Genomic DNA, 24910 nt, shown 5'->3' with positions numbered 1-24910 from the left:
AAGCAAAGTTTTCTTTTCCCTGGAAAAGGTGGGTCCGTAGCCATGTTTTGACGACAGTGGCATATCTGCTGTCCTGATAGAGGTTAGTTCGTTCTACCACTCTGGGACAGACAGTTTGAATGCTCTGGAAAGGGATGTCATGCCTCGCTGAGTCAGCACTACCAGGCATCAGTCAGTAATCGATGGAACGAAGAGTTCTCCTGAGTGGCACCAGAAGTTTTATCTGCATGATTGTTCTTAGCGATTATACAATATATATGTTATGTGTGTGTGTGTGTATATATATATGTATATATATATATAATGCCATTTTTTTTATTCGTCAAAAAGCAAACCTGAAGTGAGCATTTACATTGTTGGATGTTTTTCCCCATCCATACTCTACTGCTGGTTCTATGCTCTGATGCTCTTCTCACATGTCATAAACATGTTTTTTCCTGGTAGTATTACTGCACACAATATTGTCTGAACATACAGTATTTACACTGCTTTTTTGTATTTTTTGTATTGTCTTGTAACGTTTCATCTACACTGTCTTTTGTCCTGCACTGTCTTGTTTGTTTTGTCCTGCACTGTCTTGTTTGTTTTGTCCTGCACTGTCTTGTTTGTCTTGTCCTGCACTGTCTTGTTTGTCTTGTCCTGCACTGTCTTGTTTGTCTTGTCCTGCACTGTTTGCACCAGGTTGCACAGTTGCACTTTATGTGGCTAGGACTTACTTACTAAGTCCTTATAGCTCTGTCTTTGTTTTATGTAGCACCATGACCCTGGAGAAACGTTGTCTCATTTCACTGTGTACTGCAACAGCTATATATGGTTGAAATGACAATAAAAGCTTCTTGACTTAACTCTTGATGTGTGTACAGGAAGCACTGGATTTCATCTCACACCAAAACACAGCCCATCAGCCTTTTTTCCTCTACTGGGCCCCAGATGCCACACACGATCCAGTTTATGCTTCTAAGCAGTTCCTGGGTCAGAGTCAGCGGGGACGGTAAGATCCAGATTGTATTAAATTATTGATGTCCAGATGTCAAATTCGAAACCAATCAACCATAACATTAAAACCATTGACAGGTGATGTGAATAACATTCATTATCTTGTCACAATAACAACCGATACGACTAAGGATGTATTAGGTAGCTCAGTGAACAGGCAGTTCTCAAAGGTGATGTGTTGGAAGCAGGAAAAATGGGCAAGTGTAAGGATCTGAGCAACTTTGACTAGGACATGATTGTGATGTTTAGACGACTGGGTCAGATCTACCAAAGGTGGTTAAAAGAAGGACAATTCGCTGATGAGGTCATGGAGGTCAGGAGCGAAAGTTAGCCTGTATGGTCGATCCCACAGTAGAGCCACTGCAGCACAAATTGCTGAAGTAGTTCATGCTGACTGTTCATACAGACCTGTCAGAGTGCCCATGTCGACCCCTGTCCAACACTGAAAGCACCTACAATACGTACAGTGGTGTGAAAAAGTGTTGGCCCCCTTCCTGATTTTTTAGTTTGTCACACTTTAATGTTTCAGATCAAACAAATTTAAATATTAGTCAAAGATAACAAGTAAACACAACATTCAGCTTTTAAATGAAGGTTTTTATTATTAAGGGAAAACAAAACCCAAACCCACGTGGCCTTGTGTGAAAAAGTGTTTGCCCCCTAAACCTAATAACTGTTTGTGCCACAAACAGTTCCGCTGTGCCGCTGTGGAGGAATTTTGGTCCACTCAACTTTGTAGAATTGTTGTAATTCAGCCACATTGGAGGGTTTTCGAGCATGAACTGCCACAGCATCTCAATAGGATTCAGGTCAGGACTTTGACTAGACCACTCCGAAGTCTTCATTTTGTTTTTCTTCAGCCATCCAGAGGTGGATTTGCTGGTGTGTTTTGGATCCTTGTCCTGCTGCAGAACCCAAGTTCGCTTCAGCTTGAGGTCATGAACAGATGGCCGCACATCGTCCTTCAGGATTTTTTGGTAGACAACAGAATTCATGCTTCCATTTATCACAGCAAGTCTTCCAGGTCCTGAAGCAGCAAAACAGCCCCAGACCATCACACTACCACCACCATATTTTACTGCTGGTGTGATGTTCTTTTTGCAGTGTTACTTTTACGCCAGATGTAATAAGACACACACCACTGTTCCATGTTTTCTCCATTTATGGATAATGGCTCTCACTGTGGTTTGCTGGAGTCCCAAAACTTTAGAAACGGCTTTATAACCTTTTCCAGACTGATAGAACTCAATTACTTTCTTTCTCATTTGTTCCTGAATTTCTTTGAATCTCGGCATGATGTGTAGGTTTGGATTTTGTTTTTTGTTTGACTAATATTTAAATTGGTTTGATGATCTGAAACATTAAAGTGTGAAAAACGTGCAAAAAGGGGGGGCAACACTTTTTCACACCACTGTATGTAAGCATCAGAATTGGACCATGGAGCAATGGAAGAAGGTGACCAGGTCTGATGAACCATGACTTCTTTTACATAGTGTGTAAAGTCAAGTCAACATTTAGAGAGTAGATGACACCAGGGATCACTATGGGAGAAGAAGGAGCTAGGTATCTGAACCAGCTTAACCTGCCATGCCTTAATATCTCAGAAAGTATGCTGACAGATGGTGCGTCCTTAACTAGATCACAGAATAGTTAGACAAGAAAATTGTTGGGTAAAATGATTAAAATGGTAAAAAAAGTAATATAAGGAACAGGGGAAAGGTGACGGAGAACTAAACTTCGCAGTCGCAGCAAGGAGCCAAAACTCTTTTTATGCTCATAAAATTTATATCTTGTCTTGTCTTGTGTGAGAGAAATAGATAAACGTCATCATCTCTCTCTCCTTCTCTCTCTCTCTCTCCCCTTCTCTCTCTCCTTCTCTCTCTCTCCCCTTCTCTCTCCTTTTCTCTCTCTCTCTCTCTCTCTCTCCCTCCTCCTTCTCCCTCTCACTCTCTCTCTCCCCTTCTCTCTCCTTTTCTCTCTCTCTCTCTCTCTCTCCCTCCTCCTTCTCCCTCTCACTCTCTCTCTCTCTCCCCTTCTCTCTCCTTTTCTCTCTCTCTCTCTCTCTCTCTCTCTCTCTCTCTCTCTCTCTCTCTCTCTCTCTCCCTCCCCCTTCTCTCTTCCTATCCCCTTCTCTCCTTCTCTCTCTCTCTCTCTCTCTCTCTCTCTCTCCCTCTCTCTCTCCCTCCCCCTTCTCTCTCCTTATCTCCTTCTCTCTCTCTCCTTCTCTCTCTCTCTCTCTCTCTCTCTCCTTCTCTCTCTCTCCTTCTCTCCTTCTCTCTCTCTCTCTCTCTCTCTCTCTCTCTCTCTCTTATTTTCCAATCAAGTGAACACCCCGGTTTTTCCCTGTGAATTAAAATTGCTCAAATAAATGTTGATTTTAAGCGGCCCACAGGTAAAACTGAAGAAGAGGGAATGCGTTGCCTGGGTCGTGTGTGCTCCTTTAGTATTCCTCATGATATCTCAGACCTTGCTAATCAGGCATTCTTACAGAATGCTCAATGAGGTGTGTTGAGAGCAGAGAGAAGCTTAAGCTGCTTTAGTCTCAATTCCTATTTTAGAAAGCATCCTTATTAAGAATAGTATTCTTAAGTATCCTCATTAAGAATAAAAATAATGCTATTATTCCTTTTCACACTTCTCTGTCGTCATGGTTGCACTGAGGTATTGATGATTTTTTTTACTCCTAAATGTTTCAGATATATTTGTAGTTTTGACCTCTGTTGTAATATGCTGTTGATGTTACATGTAGAATTTTTGATGCTTTCGTATAGCTTCATTGTTGGTCTATATAGGAGTCCTAAAATGTGTGATGGTGTGCCTTGTAGTTATGGTGATGCTGTGATGGAGCTGGACCACAGTGTGGGGAAGATTTTGGCTCAGCTGGTTGAGCTGGGCATCGACAAGAACACCTTTGTGTTCTTCACATCTGATAACGGTGCTGCAGTGATGTCTGGACCAGGGCAAAGTGAGGAGCTGGAAAACTTAACACCGGACCTCAGTGTTGTTCGGTATGCTTGTGCTTGAGTTCCTTCTGTGTTTTCAGGTGGCAGTAATGGACCATTCCTTTGCGGAAAGGAGACAACCTTCGAGGGAGGAATGAGGGAGCCTGCTATTGCTTGGTGGCCTGGACGAATCCCAGCAGGAACGGTGCGAATTTCCCTATTAGTAAACAGCACTAATACTATAGCAGGGTATTACGCTCACTCATAGTCTTGTATGTTTAACAGAAAAGCATCCGTTTCTTCCAATGTTACAGATATTATGGTTCCACTTGCACCAATTCCTTCGTTGTCGTTCCGAACTTTACTTTTCTCGCAAATAAAACGCATGACTGGAGGTCATGGTATGTTGAAATGTAAACGAACAGTAAAGATGTATCTCCGGCTTGTCCTACAATCTAGTCGCTCCAGCATCGATGTGTCTGGGTAGCTAACTTCAGAAAACTTGTGCGAGTGGTGCTTATGATCTCTGTTCAATTACGAAAAATGAACTTGGCTAGTCAGGCGTGTAATATAGCTCGCTAAGTCTGAATAATAATGTTGTAGAAGTGGGAGTGTGGAATAAACTAGACTGTGTCACTATTTACTGCTTCATCTAGCCATACACTTCACCAGCTTAGAAGAATCTGATAAGTTTCAATAAGCACTTATAACCTTCAGGCTAAGGGGGATAATGATAGCATACATTGCTTTGCTGTAGAAGTCAGTTCATCTTAAAAGTATGGGGATAAATTAGGGCTTATGGCTTCTATCCAGAGGGGAAGAATTGGATAAATACATTTATTTATTCAGCAGTTAGTGAATGCTTTTGGCTTTAATCCTTTAACCAATCCTTCTCAATTGTTTTGACTGTTGAATCAGTGTTAATGGCCTCATCAGGTATTGTAATTCAATCCCTCTTCTCAAAGGAACACACCAGAATCTCCTGCCGTTTTTGACAAAGATACAAAAAAAGCAAATTTTTTTTTCATTTGTGTGTGCATGTGTTTCTCAACACAACTTCTGAGACTGTCTGTGCTCCTGTGCTTCTCTCTCGCTCTCTCTCTCTCTCTCTCTCTCTCCTGGCTGAGAGGAAGCCTCTCTTTACTGATCCGCTAAAGCTGCACGTTCTGCAAATGACTTTTAATTGTATTATGGGTGGCTGCGAGACAGCGCCAAGGCGCAGGGTAGGGATTTTTGGAGGATCTGGAATGGTGAGGTGTCTGCGGGCCGCGTTAAGCTCTGCCCCCGGCTCGTATCTGACGGGTGTGCAGGACTCTGATAGCGCAGAGAGGGATTGGGAACGTCTTAAGCGGCTAATCTGTTTGTGTGTTTGCCGAGGTTGGATTGAGCTGTAATGAGGGCTTCTATATCTGAATATGCCAGGCGTGTGGGATAAAGGACAGGCTGGGGAAGAGGAGGAGGGGTGAGTGGGTCGGGTGTGTGTATGTGTGTCTGGGAGCATGTGGAAGCCTAGAAGTTGGCAGCAGAGGGAAGTTTTGTTCGTGTGGATGCCAGGTGTTCAGGGAGTGATAGAGTGGTGGAGGAGAGGAGCGGTGGAGTGGAGGGCAGTGCCAGGGCAAGCAGGTGTTCCATGCTGTTAAAATTTGCCCGCCAGCTGCAGAGTAAACCTGACCCAGCTTTCAGATTCTAGCTCTGCTTCCTCATATGGGACACACTGATACCAACCAGCACTGTTTTTGCAGCTTGTGCCTTATTATTATTATTATTATTATTATTATTATTATTATTATTAATACAGAATGAGGCTTGAGAACGAAGTTAAAACGTTAAGGTCACTATGCTCGGATGTTGCTATGAAAGCCATTGGGTTTAAATGCCGGCTTATTTAACGCCGTCTTTTATTCGTATATTTATAAACAATCAACTAGCTTGATATTGGACTACTAATATTTACCATCTCAAAGTTCATTTCCTCTTTATAATGCTATACACTAGCTAGAAATAATACCTTTTAAAGCTAGTTAGGTGATTGCAATGTTGAAGCAGGAGCAAATCTGTATAGTTTTCAAATCAAAAAAGTTTATTGTATAGTATTCGCCCCATTAGGACGGAGTTAACCTGAGTGTATTCGACTGCATTAAGTGTAAAGTGATCTCAGTGTAAATACCCCTGACCCCGTGGGTCACGTTAGCACACTGGCCTCTTATTTTATAGCTTCTAAGGGTATTAAACCCAAACAATCTGTGTGTGCATGTCCAATGCATTTTCAGCATCCTGCACGACCCAAAATGCTTAATGATTTCCAGACGTGGCAGGCTTCGCTTCTGGATGCCAGCAGAAGACCGAGTTGGCTCAGGATGTGATGGAATGGGTTGGCAGAGGAACGTCGGCCAGCTCAGCATTCCCACATATGGACAGGGAGGATGCAGGGTTGTGAGGAGGAGGAGGAGGGCTGAGCCACTGTCGGCCCAGAAGCTGCCAGCCCCATCGCTTAGGCTTGCTTTATCAGCTGATCCCCAGAGCTGGAGTGAATTAGACAGGGATAGCAGGTCTGTCTCCTCAGATAACTTCCTCTAGGATTTCCACCAAGACATATACATACCCAGTCTAGAATAAAGCAGAGCCCTGCAATAAAAGGGGAGTGGGGTGGGGGGGGGAGAGAGAGTTTAAATGGGAGATAAAGAAATGTCATCCTTTTTTCCTTGTTCGTTCGTTTGTTCTTTCTTTATTTATTTCTGTATTTCTTTCAACAATGTATTTCTTTCCCAATTGAGCTGGATAAGATTCGCTGGTGGTTGTAGGGAGTCAACTTTATTAATTGTCTTCTTTGATTTCTCCTTTTCCTCTGTGTGTGTGTGTGTGTGTGTGTGTGTGTGTGGTTGTGTGTGTGGTTGTGTGTGGTTGTGTGTGTGGTTGTGTGTGTGGTTGTGTGTGTGTGTGTGTGTGTGTGTGTGTGTGTGTGTGGATAATGGAATGTGCCAGGCCGTCTCCGGCTGAGAAGGTGGCGGATGGAGAGAATGGAGAATTCACAGAGGCTGAGGCAGGTTTTGTGTGTGTGTGTGTGTGTGTGTGTGTGCACACTCACAGCACAGCCAGCTGCTCAGGGTTGATAGCACTATCTGATTGTGAGCGTGCCGTCTCCCTCAAAGGGCCGCTCAGGAGAGAATGGAATAGAAGATCAAGGATGACAGCGAAAAAATGGCATTTTATCGGAAAATAGTTCAAAGTTTATAAATAAAATAAAGCTTTATTTTGTGCCGCGACTGGAGAAAGGAGATAAAACTGCAGCTCCAACGTGTCCCATCTCCCCCTTTTCTCTCTTTCTCTCGTCCTCCCTCCCTCATTCCCTCACACCCGGCCTCTTCAGTCGTCATTTACAGAGCTGTTTGTGTGGTGTATAATAATGCTGAGCCTGAGATTAGAGAAGACTGGAGAAGCACATCATCAGGGCCCCATGGACGGACTCCTTTTGTGCTTCATGGAGAGGGTGTATGTGTGTGTGTGTGTGTGTGTGTGTGTGTGTGTGTGTGTGGTGTTGTGATGTAGCTCGTATGATCAGAGTCACCAGGTTCCTCCTCTTATCCCCTACAGTGACCATGTTTTTTTTTTTTAACACCATGAGAAACTATTTGTACTATTTTACTATTTAACATATGCATAGAAGAGATACATGTAGGACTACGTTATCATCGCATCACTTGTTGCATCATGGTAGGAGTTTGCAAAAACACAAATTCAGTCGAATAATATCATTTAACGATGTTGAACTTGTTGGCAACATCATCTTCATAACTACAGTGTAGAAAAGACCAGACAACATGTTACAGTGAGTGTAGAGTAGAAGAAGATTGCTGGCTGATTCCAGTGTAAAATAAACAAACACTGTTGTTGCACAATTTTAGTGTGCAGGATGTGAACTATATTCAGGGCTTCTAAGATTCAATAAGTATGCATTTCATTCTCTTTCTTTCTGTGTCTCTGTCCTTCTTTACTCTGCGTTGTCTTTTCTTACTAGGTGAGCTATCAGTTGGGCACCGTGATGGATCTCTTCACTACCAGCCTCGCTCTTGCCGGCCTTAATGCTCCTGATGACCGGATCATCGATGGCATGGATCTGAGTTCCACTTTCTTTAACAATTCAGTAATAGAAAGGTGCAAAAACACACCCACACACACACACACACACACACACACACACACACACACTCACACAACATGTGAGGGTTAAGAATGTACTGATACGCCACAGATTTTTTTAAAAATGTAGCCCCTGGAAAAGAGAGGTGCAGTCTGACAGACAGAGAGGCAGAGAGGCAGGCATGCAGACAGAGAGGCAGACAGAGAGGCAGGCATGCAGACAGAGAGGCAGACAGAGAGGCAGAGAGACAGGCAGACAGACATACTGGCAGACATGCAGACAGAGAGGCAGACAGAGAGGCAGGCATGCAGACAGAGAGGCAGACAGAGAGGCAGAGAGACAGGCAGACAGACATACTGGCAGACATGCAGACAGAGAGGCAGACATGCAGACAGAGATGCAGAGAGACAGGCAGACAGACATACTGGCAGACATGCAGACAGAGAGGCAGACATGCAGACAGACAGAGAGACAGGCAGACATGCAGACAGAGAGGCAGGCATGCAGACAGAGAGGCAGGCAGACAGACATACTGGCAGACATGCAGACAGAGAGGCAGACAGACAGAGAGGCAGACAGACAGAGAGGCAGGCAGGCATGCAGACAGAGAGGCAGGCAGACAGACAGAGAGGCAGGCAGACAGAGAGGCAGGCAGGCAGGCATGCAGACAGACAGAGAGGCAGGCATGCAGACAGACAGAGAGGCAGGCATGCAGACAGACAGAGAGGCATGCAGACAGACATACTGGCAGACATGCAGACAGAGAGGCAGACATGCAGACAGAAGGGCTGACAGACAGTTAGACAGGCTGACAGACATATAGACTGATAGACACACTGACAGAGAGGCAGACAGACAGATTGACAGACGGACGGGCAGAAAGTGAGAGGGAGAGACCACCACAGTGGATAAGGTGTTCTGCTGAGCGCGTAATGGGATAAGGCTGAGGGGCACTGTTAGTTGGCAGTGCCCAAGCATGGGGTGACTTATCACTGCTGTCCAGCATTCACCAATCCTATTTCACACTCAACAGGCCCGTTTTCTATTACCGTGGCAATGAGATGATGGCAGTGCGGCTCGAGATGTACAAGGCACATTATTGGACATGGACCAACTCGTGGGAGGAGTTTAAAAAGGTCAGAACTAATGATGTGTGCAATTTCCTTTTTTTTTCTTGTGTTCTACTGTCTCATAACCTAACCTTAAAGATTGTGTGTGTGTGTGTGTGTGTGTGTGTGTGTGTGTGTGAGAGTGTGTGTGTGTTAGACCAAAGCAATTTTAAAATGCACTGATTTTTTTATCTTAGAAATCAAGCCTAATCAGTGTTAAAGTTTGTCCATTTTAGAGCCTTCTGTGATCTTAAAAGAACAAAATCACACACTTCTTTACACATTTCTGAAACTATATATGACTTGTTAGTTGTGTTCTAGAAAAAAGTAGGAGTTGATTAGTCTGTGACCAAGAAACAAACAAGCAAAACCCTCTGCATCTGCACATGCATGGCAGTGTTAAAGGCTTAGAAACAATTTAAAAAATAACAAACTGTTGATTTAACGTGGTCATCACACCTCAGTGAGTATGAATCGCCGGTTGCACCAGCACCACCTTTCATACTACAAGCTTGATGTAGTGACAAAAAGAAGAGAAAGAGAGATGGAGAGTTAAAAACACACTCTTTCTCTTATTCCTTGAATGACACTCAACATGTAGACCCCAGAACCAGCTCTGGCCCAGGGCTTTTCTTCCCTGAGTTTGTTTTATGCCCCATCGGCTGCTTAAATTGCCCTCTCCTGGAGGGCCACTGAATCAATAGACACCTCCTTTATCAGCTCATGTGAACTGGAGTGGAACTTCACAAATAATGGCGGCTGATTGCCTGTGAGCTGTCTTATCGATTGTTCGAGTGGCCGAGGGACACTCGGAGAGGAGTCCTTGTAGTTAATATGTTTTTTTATGTTTGTTTTGAGCAGGAGTATATATATATGTGTGTGTGTGGCGCTTAGAAGACAAGTGCAGAATTCAGCCTCGCCTTGCCCTTTGACCCCTGAACCTCTGTCTCGTTTGTCGCCGCTGTAAGTCCAAGAAGCCGAGCTGCTGAAATTGATTTGGATGATTTCGGATTACACGAGTATAAGGATTCTTTAAAACAACCAGGTTTTCCCTGCTGGTTTCTTTGCACTTAAATGTGGTTGAAATGATGGCTTAATAGTATCATTCATGCGGGTGCATTCCTCTTGAAGACCCACAAGGGTCACTGAAGTGCGAAATGAGAAATTTCACAGAGTAAGTGCTCTGCATCCGATGCTCCTTCCTGTCAGAAATCATAGGGGTGAAAAATGAAATATGAAAATGGTTTATTGTGGTTCCACTGGCGCGAGGCCAGAGGCCAGCTAGAAAGATTGTTGGGTCATATGTATAATATAAGGACTATAAGATGAATTCTTGCTCACTAGCCAGTGGCATTTCTTTATTTGTTTTGACCCTAAGCACAGTAACTTTATTATCATTATTTTTCTGCATACTTAGTTATACAAAATTACATATCACCCTCTTCGTCATATTTCTCTCATGTCTACTCTCTCACCGAACAATTCCTTACAGTACAGCATTTTATTAGGGGACGGGCAATTCTGCAAAGATGAGTGGACCAAAATTCCTCCACAGCGCTGTAACAGACTCACTGCTAGTTATCACAAAGGCTTGATTGCAGTTCTTGCTGCTAAGGGTGGCCCAAACAGTTATTAGGTTTAGGGGGCAAACACTTTCACACAGGACCATGTGGGTTTGGGTTTTGTTTTCCCTTTAATAATAAAAACCTTCATTTAAAAACTGCATGTTGTGTTTACTTGTTATCTTTGAGTAATATTTCAATTTGTTTGATGATCTGAAACAGTAAAGTGTGAAAAACGTGCCAAAAAAAAATCAGGAAGAGAGCCAACACTTTTTCACACCACTGTATTAGCATTTTTACTATGTACAAGCATATATTTGCTGTTTTGTGAGTTGCAGGTCATCCTATGGTGTCTTCCTATCGGTGGCTTTTAGAGGGTCGTTGTAAAAGCAACAAAGGTTTTAATAAAAATATTTCTGACATTATCAGAACTATATCAGCTGTGTTTGGTTATAGCTGCATTAAATTTGCTGTGGTTTGCTTGTCACGTTCTACTGTCTAAAACCAGATGCCCAAAACACAACAAAAGAAGTCTTTTATGCCGTGAGAGTTGTACTACATACCTGTAAACACCTACATGATCAAGGCAATGGAACTTGGATTGAGAAATGGTGTTGCAGTATTGTAGTATTTTAGATTGGTGTATTATTATAGCGGTGTGTTTGGTATATTATTATAGCGCTGTGTTTGGTGTATTATTATAGCGGTGTGTTTGGTGTATTATTATAGCACAATGTTTGATGTATTATTATTGCGGTGTATTATTATTGCGGTGTGTTTGGTTTATTATTATTGCGGTGTGTTTGGTGTATTATTATAGCGGTGTGTTTGGTGTATTATTATAGCCGTGTGTTTGGTGTATTATTATAGCCGTGTGTTTGGTGTATTATTATAGCCGTGTGTTTGGTGTATTATTATAGCCGTGTGTTTGGTGTATTATTATAGCCGTGTGTTTGGTGTATTATTATAGCCGTGTGTTTGGTGTATTATTATAGCCGTGTGTTTGGTGTATTATTATAGCCGTGTGTTTGGTGTATTATTATACTGTAGCACAGTGTTTGGTGTATTATTATAGCACAGTGTTTGGTGTATTATTATAGCGGTGTGTTTGGTGTATTATTATAGTGGTGTGTTTGGTGTATTATTATTGCGGTGTGTTTGGTGTATTTTTATAGCGGTGTGTTTGTATTATTATAGCCGTGTGTTTGGTGTATTATTATAGCCGTGTGTTTGGAGTAATATTATAGCACAGTGTTTGGTGTATTATTATAGCTGTGTGTTTGGTGTATTATTATAGCACAGTGTTTGGTGTATTATTATAGCACAATGTTTGGTGTATTATTATAGCTGTGTGTTTGGTGTATTATTACAGCTGTGTGTTTGGTGTATTATTATAGCACAGTGTTTGGTGTAATATTATAGCACAGTGTTTGGTGTATTATTATAGCTGTGTGTTTGGTGTATTATTATAGCACAGTGTTTGGTGTATTATTATAGCACAGTGTTTGGTGTATTATTATAGCACAATGTTTGGTGTATTATTATAGCTGTGTGTTTGGTGTATTATTATAGCTGTGTGTTTGGTGTATTACTATAGCACAGTGTTTGGTGTATTATTATAGTACAGTGTTTGGTGTATTATTATAGCGGTGTGTTTGGTGTATTATTATAGTGGTGTGTTTGGTGTATTATTATTGCGGTGTGTTTGGTGTATTTTTATAGCGGTGTGTTTGTATTATTATAGCCGTGTGTTTGGTGTATTATTATAGCCGTGTGTTTGGAGTATTATTATAGCACAGTGTTTGGTGTAATATTATAGCACAGTGTTTGGTGTATTATTATAGCTGTGTGTTTGGTGTATTATTATAGCACAGTGTTTGGTGTATTATTATAGCACAATGTTTGGTGTATTATTATAGCTGTGTGTTTGGTGTATTATTATAGCTGTGTGTTTGGTGTATTATTATAGCACAGTGTTTGGTGTATTATTATAGCTGTGTGTTTGGTGTATTATTATAGCACAGTGTTTGGTGTATTATTATAGCACATTGTTTGGTGTATTATTATAGCACAATGTTTGGTGTATTATTATAGCTGTGTGTTTGGTGTATTATTATAGCACAGTGTTTGGTGTATTATTATAGCTGTGTGTTTGGTGTATTATTATAGCACAGTGTTTGGTGTATTACTATAGCACAGTGTTTGGTGTATTATTATAGCACAGTGTTTGGTGTATTATTATAGCGGTGTGTTTGGTGTATTATTACAGCTGTGTGTTTGGTGTATTATTATAGCACAATGTTTGGTGTATTATTATAGCTGTGTGTTTGGTGTATTATTACAGCTGTGTGTTTGGTGTATTATTACAGCTGTGTGTTTGGTGTATTATTATAGCACAGTGTTTGGTGTATTATTATAGCACAATGTTTGGTGTATTATTATAGCTGTGTGTTTGGTGTATTATTATAGCTGTGTGTTTGGTGTATTATTATAGCTGTGTGTTTGGTGTATTATTATAGCACAGTGTTTGGTGTATTACTATAGCACAGTGTTTGGTGTATTATTATAGCACAGTGTTTGGTGTATTATTATAGCGGTGTGTTTGGTGTATTATTATAGTGGTGTGTTTGGTGTATTATTATTGCGGTGTGTTTGGTGTATTATTATTGCGGTGTGTTTGGTGTATTTTTATAGCGGTGTGTTTGTATTATTATAGCCGTGTGTTTGGTGTATTATTATAGCCGTGTGTTTGGTGTATTATTATAGCTGTGTGTTTGGTGTATTATTATAGCACAGTGTTTGGTGTATTATTATAGCACAATGTTTGGTGTATTATTATAGCTGTGTGTTTGGTGTATTATTACAGCTGTGTGTTTGGTGTATTATTATAGCACAGTGTTTGGTGTATTATTATAGCACAGTGTTTGGTGTATTATTATAGCACATTGTTTGGTGTATTATTATAGCACAATGTTTGGTGTATTATTATAGCTGTGTGTTTGGTGTATTATTATAGCACAGTGTTTGGTGTATTATTATAGCTGTGTGTTTGGTGTATTATTATAGCACAGTGTTTGGTGTATTACTATAGCACAGTGTTTGGTGTATTATTATAGCACAGTGTTTGGTGTATTATTATAGCGGTGTGTTTGGTGTATTTCATTTGTTGGCTGACCCTAGATCAGTGTGTTGGGAATTTTTTTTTTTACAGGGACCGAAGTGATGAACTGTGAGTGTGTGTGTGTGTCAAAGTCCCAGTTCCATGCATAGCCTTTGCCCCAGTACCCTCCTCCTTCCCCAAATTAAGAACACTCTTCTTCCCTCCTGCTGCCACTCACACACACACACACACACACACACACACACACACACAGATACTGATGCCCTGCAGTCTCACCAGAGTCTTGTTGAAGAGGTACCACAATAGCTTCAGGCAGTGTAACATAAGAAAAATGGAACAAAAACACACACAGATTTCCATACAGCAGGTCTGTTCTTTTATCATTCTGAACCCTCCTTGTAGTCTGAGGATTATTGATGTTTCCGCTGCATCTCTCCATCCATCATGTCTCTTAATTGAATTTCTGCTGAAGAGCGTGTCATAAGGGTCATCTTCACTCGGTCAATATACCTCATGCTTTCAATATGTTGGTATGATGTTATGTATAAATACAGATCTGAATAGTAGGTATTTATTCAGATACTTAAAAAATAGGCATTCATAATTACAAAATTATAAAAATCTATTAAAATGTAGGTGATGGGGTTTGTACATGTGAATCAGAAGCTCAAGTTTTAAGAAACAAGAGCAAAAATATGGAACAAAGAATAGAAACTGGACATTTATCTTTTGGGATTTTGTGAATATTTGATTTTATTTTTGCTGTTTAAATGTTGTTTATTGCGTTGGAGTTTATATACCATGTTAAAGGCTAATTTGTTTTTCTCTTGTCTAAAGGCTGTGCCACAAACCCAGTTTTTTCTGTTCGTGAGTATTTTAATGAAAATGTCAGGAGAAATTTGCAAAATTCCTTAAAAGGTTTTTACCTAAAAATCACTCGCTTCAAAAAATAAATACATGTTAATGAATGTCCAAATACACCTAGGACCGAATTGTGGCCAGAGAAATAATATTTTAAATTGAGGGTTTTTTTTACAACATATTTGTGTAAATATTAGCTTTAATTCAAAATATTTTTTATCGTCCCAGCAAACTTTACACAGTCCCAGCAAATGTTTACAGGCTCACAATTAATTGCACAAACAACCTGACCACCTAAAGGCTCGATCCCCTGAACATCAGCAAAAGCTGAGTTTTTGTCCCTAGGGATGCTTTGCTAAGGCTTTACTTGACTTCACTTGCTGCTTGTTTGTGTCTCTTTCTGCCTTCAGTAAGTGAAATGCGAGCTCTGTTGGTTTGAGGTCAGTTGAATGACTCGGACATTTAAGAACATTTTATTTCTTTGCCTTAAGAAGCTCTTAGTTTTTACATGTAAGTTCTGGGTGTTCATCTGTTTTTACTAGGTAGTGAGGGCTTAGCAGTTTTGCAAAATTCGACTGGATCTGAGCAGAAAATATAACTCCTACACACTTCAGGTTAGCTGTACCTACCAACACTGCCTTCACCATGTTTGATAGACGACATGGTATGATCCAAAGCATAAAATCTTGCTTATGATTTTGTTAGTCTATATTAATACATCTTTTCCCACAGGGTATAAACTTTTGTCCTGGCCAGGAGGTTCCAGGGGTCACCAATCACATCCAGATGGAGCACACCATGCAGCCTCTCATTTTCCATCTGGGACGGGACCCAGGAGAGAAACAGCCAATCAGGTATGGCTCGAGTAAATCTGTCAGCATAAGTAAGGCCTGATTTGTACATCTGCATATCTGCGTGTCTTCACTCCTTTTTACTTTTGCACATAATGTAAACATGTCCACTAGGAGGCAGAAAATAAAAGTCTGATTGGAAATGTGTCAGTGAAACACTTAGCCCAGACTGAGTGGTGTAGAAGTGAAATAGTAGACACTAGCACTCAGGAGACTTTGGCTGTACTTGCAGTGTTTAACAGAAACCATACGTGAAGCTACGGTACCTCTCACACTCACAAGGGAGTATAGCATCAGATGGGCTACACTCAGTGACTGTCTCCTGATGTGGTCAGCACGTGATAACACGTCCTACACACATACCGTTTACCGTGCTTACAAACCTCGTAGTGCTTTGTGCAGTTCAGACACTCAGACCAGTGGTGTCCAATCTTATCCAGAAAGGGTGAGTGTGGATACAGACTTCTACTTCATCCCAACTAAGCAGATACCGCACCTAAGTACACTGAAAGCCAAGATCAACTGATTAAACAGATGGAATCAGTTCTGGCTCCGTTCTGCTTGACCCGAAATGAACACCTACTCCTGTCTTCTGCAGATAAGGCTGGACACCTTGTTTTAGTGGCTCCAGTGAACAGAACACGAACGGAATACGATCGAATTCAGCATTTCGCATTACTAAAACTCTGACCTGTAAATCTTTCATCAGTCATTCAGCACTTGTGTAGAAATTCTTGTCAGCACACACGAAGTAATGGACGTGTTTCTGTTTATGTGGTACATCGGTGTTGTAGATCAACCTGCAATGGATGGAATTAAGGCATTGACTATTGCAGGCTAAGGAGATTTTTAAGGATTTTTGTTTTAACCTCGTGATGACCAGTTAACAATCCCTTTTAAATTCCGGAGGGACGTCTTCTTGAAATTGTGTTCTTAATTGAAACCAGCAGTGGTATTGTCCCAAAGTGGTATTGTCCCAAAGTGGTATTGTCCCAAAGTGGTATTGTCCCAGGCAAATGTCAAAAGGCAATTCCACTGATTGAAATAAAAATGATGTAATGTTACACCCATATTGTAATAACTTCATAGTTATCTAAAATGATCTCTGCATTAACATGTAAATGCTCTGCGATACACTTTTTCGCTTCATGCATGCGTTCCATTACTATTTCTAAGCATGTATGATCATGAATAAACAAATTAAGTTATAAAAATAGTATATGGTATTTAGGCAAGGAGACTGGATGGAACATAAAATTGTGTTTATGGCAAATTTTATGTTTGCTGCGATTCATGAAGGTTGCCATATTATTGACCCTAATGATATGAGAAGAATAGAGTATTTTATTCTGTAGTGGAATTTTAAAACCTAATGTAGACGCTGGCCTTCGGCTCGGCTGACATCTTCCCGCATCTTATCTAAGACGTTCTGTCATAAACGGCAATGGAGGTCTTTGGTATCATCCCTGCAGTCTCTGACTTGTTTGTCTGCCACGGCTCAGTGCCGCCTGCTGAATGGAGAGGAGGAGGAGGAGGAGGAGGAAAAGAAGCGCGAGTCTGAATCTGTCCGATCGATACTGATCCAGATTGATCTGCACGCTCCGAGGGAGGCTGATTAAACGGCTCTTTTCGTGATTGCAAACAGCGCCTTAAAAGATCATTATCTGCATGTGCACGAGCTGCTGGATAAAATTCTAAGACAGATTGTCGAGGTGGCGCTGGAAGCCGGAAGGAGACACTGATTAATGGACACTCCTGTGGTCACGGGATTGTAAAAAAAACAAAACAATGCTGCGGAAACATGAGTGTAGAATGCTTCGTGCTTGTTTTTTAGTTGTTTTAAATAAGTCATCATAATAATTAGGTTATGTCATTAAAAAAATGAAATAAATTACCAACAACTTTGGCTGACTTTGGTAATGGAGGAGAGAGCAGAAGGTTTTGCCCTGACTTGTTACCCCTGCTCTGTGTGTTATAGACAGATCCAGCTCGATCTGCCTTTATTTGCTTGTTGTCAATTGTATTAGCCTTTTGGCCCTTAGGCTATTGAAATCCCCATGGCCTGCCTCTCTTTCTATCTGTCTCATTCACTTCATATCTCTCTCTCTCTCTCTCTCTCTCTCTCTCTCTCTCTCTCTCTCTCTCTCTGACACACACACACACACACACATCTTTTTTTTTCTTTTTAAATCTGTCAAGCTCTCTCTTTCTCATTCTCCTACATACAGTACAACTCTCCTTTTATCATGTAAAGGAATCTCATATCTACAACACTCTCTCTCTCGCACGTGCGCGCTCTTTCTTTCTTTCTTTCTTTCTTTCTTTCTTTTTTAAAACCATTGTCTTTTCTGTGTCTTTCTCCTCTTCTTCCTCCTCCTTCCCTCTTTTTTTCTTTTCCACCTCCCTGCTCCCATCCCCAAGATATCTGCTCTCTCTCAAAGCAAGATGGAATAATTAAACATTAATGTTGTTTTTTGATCTCTCCATCCTTTTTTGCTCCATTGGACTCAAGTAAGGGAGCGAAAAGAGATTCTCAGAAGAAATCAATAGCTGTGTGGAAGGCTGTAGAATTTATTTGGCTTTCAGAAGGTGTTCGTCTTGTGTCACAATTTAACCCTTGCCATTCTGTGTGTGTGTGTGTGTGTGTGTGTGTGTGTTGGAAGCGCCTGCTTTTGACTCTCTCCCCCACCTTCTTGCCACACTCTGTGTTCATTAATCTCAGTCTTTACCTAAAGAGCCACTTAAGATGATGTAGAGCCCGACTGAACATTCCCACCTCCAATCGTTCCCAACACAGCACAACACAACACAGACCAACACAATATAACACAGCTAAAGTGTCATTTAATGCAAGACATTCAAACACAGCTCTGACAAATGGTATTCAGCACAAACCAACCCAGTACACAGTTCAACACTGAACATCATCCAACACAGTTCAACACTGCACATCATCCAACACAGTTCAACACTGCACATCATCCAACACAGTTCAACACTGCACATCATCCAACACAGTTCAACACAGTTCAACACTGCACATCATCCAACAAAGTTCAACACTGCACATCATCCAACAAAGTTCAACACTGAACATCATCCAACACAGTTCAACACTGAACATCATCCAACACAGTTCAACACTGCACATCATCCAACACAGTTCAACACTGCACATCATCCAACACAGTTCAACACAGTTCAACACTGCACATCATCCAACACAGTTCAACACTGCACATCATCCAACACAGTTCAACACTGCACATCATCCAACAAAGTTCAACACTGCACATCATCCAACACAGTTCAACACTGCACATCATCCAACACAGTTCAACACTGCACATCATCCAACACAGTTCAACACTGCACATCATCCAACACAGTTCAACACTGCACATCATCCAACACAGTTCAACACTGCACATCATCCAACACAGTTCAACACTGCACATCATCCAACACAGTTCAACACAGTTCAACACTGCACATCATCCAACAAAGTTCAACACTGCACATCATCCAACACAGTTCAACACTGCACATCATCCAACACAGTTCAACACTGCACATCATCCAACACAGTTCAACACTGCACATCATCCAACACAGTTCAACACAGTTCAACACTGCACATCATCCAACACAGTTCAACACAGTTCAACACTGCACATCATCCAACACAGTTCAACACAGTTCAACACTGCACATCATCCAACACAGTTCAACACAGTTCAACAGTGCACATCCTCCAGCACAGTTCAACACTGCACAACCTCCAACACAGTTATTATTGGACACACTCCAACACACTTATTTTGGACACTAGCTTCATTCAGCACAGGGCAGTACTGTGGAGTTATTTTAGTAAACACTGGATTTGTTTTGAATGTTTTATTTATGGTTTAATTGTTTTAAACTATCTATAAGACAATCTGATCTCTGGATTGGTCATTTTCTTCTTATGGGTATCATACTGCCTTTTGTGGAATGAATGATGAACGAGAGCGTTAGCACTGCACTGGCAGGGAAAACACAATAACTAGGACAATTGACTGGTGAAATCTGTCCCTGGACACAGTCCCTGTCTTCTCCACCCACTGCTGCACACACTCCATGGCCTTATCACCCTGCACTGAAAACTTAAGCCCTGAGGCTAATGTTGCCAGCAGCACAGGCCTCATCTGCTTCCCACGAATGTTTCAGTCTCCAATCAATAGTCCCGACTGAATTGCTCAATTTCCACACAGAGAGAAAGGGCAGAGGTATTTGATTGTCTCTTGAGCTCAATTCTCTTGTCTTTCTGTGTGTGTGTGTGTGTGTGTGTGAGAGAGAGAGAGAGAGAGAGAGCATGAGAGAGAGTTGGGCTTCTTTATTTGTCCATACTGTTGTGCAAGTTGTTGTGTTTTGTTCATGTATGGACTTATTTTAATGGTTTTACAATAGAGCTTTTGGAAGGCAGAGAGGTGTGTGTGTGTGCGTGTGGGTGCGTTGGAAGCAGTGGGGTTGTGAATCACTAATCAGTGTGGTGACACCTGAGCAATACCCCTGCCCCTTGGGTGTCATGCATTATAAATCAAAGGCCTGCATTTGCATGAGGTGTTATTATAATTTATGCCACTGCGGTTGCGGAGGGGAAACTGTTGGCGTGAACGATGCTAACGAACTGTGCTGACAGAGCACTTTTTTTCCTTCAGCCGGACGCTGGGCATAAATAAAAACACCAGTGCTTATTGATTCAGTGCTTATGGGTTATGAGTTTAAGGTATAAGACATAATGCGGTAAAAGATGGGAATTGTTATAAAACTATCTGACATCTACTGTACCTTAAACTGAACACTTAATTAAACATGATTCCACAATCTAGGCTTTCTAATTTATGAGCTGATCAAATAATCAATCCAGCTTCTGTCTGAGCCAAGCATTTCTCTGTTCAAAACTAACAAAATAATTGAAAAAAAGTGCTGTGTAGACTTTTTATATCCACTCTGTTTAATTGACATGTGTCACAAATGTCTTGTTCCAGTCTCTGCACTTCTGTCTTTTGCGTAATAAGCCGACTCATCATTATCGGTTAGTGCTTGGATGTGGTGGAGGCGTTAGAGGAGCAGGTGTTAGTATGTGGTGGAAGGCTGTGTTCCCTTGGGGAGAGCTGAAGCGCTGTGAGTGAAGGTGTGATTCGGACTGAGCCTGGGGTTATTACACTAATTGACCCTTCACCCCACGCACACACACACACAAACTCCCAGGGGGCCAATCAGGAGGCGGCGCTGACACAGGTGCGGCCTACCAGTGTATTAAGGGCGTAATTGCTGTAGTGATATTAGTGTGGGTGGGTGTGAGTGTGTGGTTCTCTCTCTCACACACACAGAAGAGGCAATTAACTCTTACAGGTCCTATTGAGGACAGCAATTCTCTGAGAGCAATGGGTTTCTCTACTGTTGTGTGTGTGTGTGTGTCCAGCATTAAGAAGCATACCTTAGAGACGATATACGTAATTATGCCGTGTTATTATTGATTTCAACTTTAATTTTACATAAATGTAAATATTTATAAGCACATGATGATTTTTCAAATTGCAAAAACAATGATAGATGCAAAAAAGGTTGGGAATTAAAAATCAAAAAGATGTTTTCATAAATCGAAAACATAAAAATAATATATATACACCATCCACAAACAACAGTGTTTTATTGTTACAGATCCTGAGTTTTCTATTTTCTAACATTTTATAAACTATGAATTTCTATATATTCATATATGTTTATCCTATTTACATAACAAAGAATAGATCATTAAATTCACTGTTTATTTTCTTGGCTTAATTCGTATCACATGGTGTGATATAGAACTAACGGTGTATGTTTTTCTCCTCAGGCATTTCATTGACCCTTTGTGTCCTCTGCTTTGTGTGTGCACTGCCATGCCTGACTACTGTTCATCTCGAGTATATAACCGTTCACTGGGCTGTGTGTGTGTGTGTGTGTGTGTTAGAGAGAGAGAAGATAGCTTGAGTGTGCTTGACTTTACTGAAGAACCCGGCTCTTGTCAGAGCACCTCTTTGTGTGTGCACGTGTAATTGTGTATGTGTGAGCGTGGACGAATTGATGGCTCGGTGTGATTGCCCCGCTTCAGTGTGTGTATGATTGGTTTTGTTCATGCTGCAAGGTACATTCTTGCTCTCCCTCCCCCATATCCATCTCTCTCTCTCTCTCTCTCTCTCTCTCTCTCTCTCTCAGCGTCCTGTCTAAGGAATATCAGCAAGTTCTTGAACGTATCAATGCCATAGTGGAGCAACATAAGCGGACGCTCGTGCCCGGAGAGCCACAGCTAAACATGTGTGATCTGGCAGTGATGGTGAGACGAGCCTCTTTTATCAGGGCATTTAATATTCTCCTTCCTGCCTCACCTTTGACTCATTTTCACACTGCTGTCTCTTTATTTCTAACGACCTGCCAGGCTTTATTCAGTGTGTGTGTCTGTGTCTAGATTCACAAGCATTTCATTTCTAAATGATTCTAATAAAATTAGAGTACACTGATAAGATTGAATTATTATATTTATCATTTTATATACCTACATCAGTATTTCATTATCAGTGTGCTTTGATTTAAACGTCCCAGTGAAGGAGGCTTGGCCTCACCTCAATGTCTTTAATTCTAAAAAAAAAAAAAAAGATAGTATTTGCACAATAATAAGAATCATTCCATACGGCAGAAACTTTAAATGATGTCCGAGCTAAAACATGGCTGCGTTAATTGTACATGGTATTGTCTCACAAATGAAATACACATGCTGTAGTCCAGAACAAATTGGACCTTGAGTCGATTCACCCTCATGTGAATATTCCCTTTTTAGGTTAGGATTCAGATATTTTAACTTTTTTCTGTTCGTTGATCTGCTTCCACATCTTCAAGCCATTTTAATTATTTTTTTAACGCACTTCATTTGTTTGGACAGAGCTTCTAGAAAATTAGATGTTTTTTTTTCTCGATTGCTCTTTGTTCTCGCTCACTTTTCACCCCAGTGCTGCATATATATATATATATATATATATATATATATATATATATATATATAATTCTCTACATATTTCAGTGTAAATAAAAAAAATTTGGAAGGTGAGTGGAAAATATTTCCTTTGAGATGTGGTATGCCTGGTTAATGTAGAGATGTTGTGCTGTAGGTGGTACACAAAACTCTGGTGTAGCAACAGTGCCCCCCAGTGTCCAGTTGTATATCACACTTAATTTTTAATAAACAACAGGCTGTATAGAAAAGGTAACAATGCAAGATATTCATAATGTCTTTGTAAATGTGGTTTGTTTTGTTTTGTTTTGTTTTGACAGAATTGGGCTCCACCAGGATGTGAGAAGTTGGGAAAGTGCCTCAAATCCCCACCGTCTAATCCATGGAAATGTGAATGGCCCCACTGATGCATCCAATAAATATCTTTACATCACTGTACATTTCTTTTTTTTTTCGAATAACGTTTATCTAAAGATTCTGATTGCACTCATGATGAATAGTTAATAATTTTTACAAATTTTGACAAATTACAATCATTATATAATTTTTCTATTTATTTACTTTTATGTAAAGTTTCAATTTTATGTTAGTTTTTGATGTCATTAGCAGTAGATAAATACAGTAGGTTTAACATTTGAAATCTTTAGTAAAGGTTTATTTGTCCTGCTGTTCACTGATTTTATTTCTATTGCTTTTTTTTGTCACATGACTTCACTAGTAGAATGCGAAAGCTTAATGTGTGTCTTGCTTTGTCATCTTGACATTGGCCTTTTCTTTGAGGCTGAAACAGACCTGTCCAAAAGGTCCTTACATTTCTACAGAAAGTGTGGTTTATGTAATGAAGTAATTAGAGAAATTAGGGCACGGTGGCTTAGTGGTTAGCATGTTTGCCTCACACCTCCAGGGTTGGGGGTTCGATTCCCGCCTCCACCTTGTGTGTGTGGAGTTTGCATGTTCTCCCCGTGCCTCGGGGGTTTCCTCCGGGTACTCCGGTTTCCTCCCCCGGTCCAAAGATATACATGGTAGGTTGATTGGCATCTCTGGAAAATTGTCCGTAGTGTGTGATTGCGTGAGTGAATGAGTGTGTGTGTGTGTGTATGTGCCCTGCGATGGGTTGGCACTCCATCCAGGGTGTATCCTGCCTTGATGCCCGATGACGCCTGAGATAGGCACAGGCTCCCTGTGACCCGAGGTAGTTCGGATAAGCGGTAGAAAATGAATGAATGTTCTTGCTCCCTGTTTGGGGTCGCCAGAGCGGATCAGCATCTTTAGATTTTGGCTCAGCTTTTACGCTGGATGCCCTTCCATTTTATCCAGGCTTGGGACCAGCACTGAGAATTTACCCCTCAGTGGCTGGGTTGGTTCTCTGCATTCGAATCAAACCCAAAGGTTTATATTCCTATCCTGCTGCTGGAATACCAGGGAATTATTTTATACTTCTAATGTATATGTAGGGGGGGGCACGGTGGCTTAGTGGTTAGCACGTTCGCCTCACACCTCCAGGGTCGGGGTTCGATTCCCGCCTCCACCATGCGTGTGTGGAGTTTGCATGTTCTCCCCGTGCCTCGGGGGTTTCCTCCGGGTACTCCGGTTTCCTCCCCCGGTCCAAAGACATGCATGGTAGGTTGATTGGCATATCTGGAAAATTGTCCCTAGTGTGTGATTGCGTGAGTGAATGAGTGTGTGTGTGTGCCCTGCGATGGGTTGGCACTCCGTCCAGGGTGTATCCTGCCTTGATGCCCGATGATGCCTGAGATAGGCACAGGCTCCCCGTGACCCGAGGTAGTTCGGATAAGCGGTAGAAGATGAATGAATGAATGAATGAATGTATATGTAGGTTTTCTCTGAATTCTCAGGTTTCCTTCCATCTCCCATAATCATGCCACATTGAACGACACATAGGAGCCCTGGTCTGGTGTCTTATGTTCTTGTCTGATCATTTTTACATCCAATGAAACAGAATATAACCCAAAAACAGCACTGATTGTATGTTCTCCCCACACCGTTTATTCCTCTCCATAATGTTTTAATCTAAAGCAATTAAGAAGCAGAGCGGAGCAGTGCCACAAGACCAACGGTGTGTAAATGGAAGTTGCCTTTCGAAAGGGTAAAGTGGTGGAAGTGTTGTTCAGGCAACTGGAAAATATAGATGACCGAGATGAGCTAGCTAATGACCGAGGTTAATGATTTAGCTAGCTAACATGTACACCGATCAGCCGTAACATTAAAACCACTGACAGGTGACATGAGTGACGTTTATTATCTCGTTACAGTGGCACCTGAGAAAGAGGTGGGAT

General features: G+C 41.2%; 1 protein-coding gene across 1 annotated transcript in view; it reads left to right on the top strand.

Moving 5' to 3' along the window:
- Positions 1-23046, top strand: part of galns (galactosamine (N-acetyl)-6-sulfatase) — a 34247-nt gene extending 11201 nt beyond the window's left edge. The window contains exons 7-14 of the mRNA XM_060858957.1: positions 864-991; positions 3822-3961; positions 4040-4143; positions 7954-8090; positions 9110-9212; positions 15462-15583; positions 21824-21941; positions 22934-23046. Coding sequence (XP_060714940.1) covers positions 864-991; positions 3822-3961; positions 4040-4143; positions 7954-8090; positions 9110-9212; positions 15462-15583; positions 21824-21941; positions 22934-23020 — 939 coding nt within the window. The 3' untranslated portion in view covers positions 23021-23046. The remainder of the gene's footprint in view (positions 1-863; positions 992-3821; positions 3962-4039; positions 4144-7953; positions 8091-9109; positions 9213-15461; positions 15584-21823; positions 21942-22933) is intronic.
- Positions 23047-24910: the final 1864 nt, after the last annotated feature.

This window comes from Tachysurus vachellii, chromosome 23, assembly GCF_030014155.1.
Source record: "Tachysurus vachellii isolate PV-2020 chromosome 23, HZAU_Pvac_v1, whole genome shotgun sequence".
Classification (NCBI taxonomy): Eukaryota; Metazoa; Chordata; class Actinopteri; order Siluriformes; family Bagridae; genus Tachysurus; species Tachysurus vachellii.
Note: the sequence above shows the minus strand (reverse complement) of the source record. Positions and strands in the feature narration are given on the sequence as shown.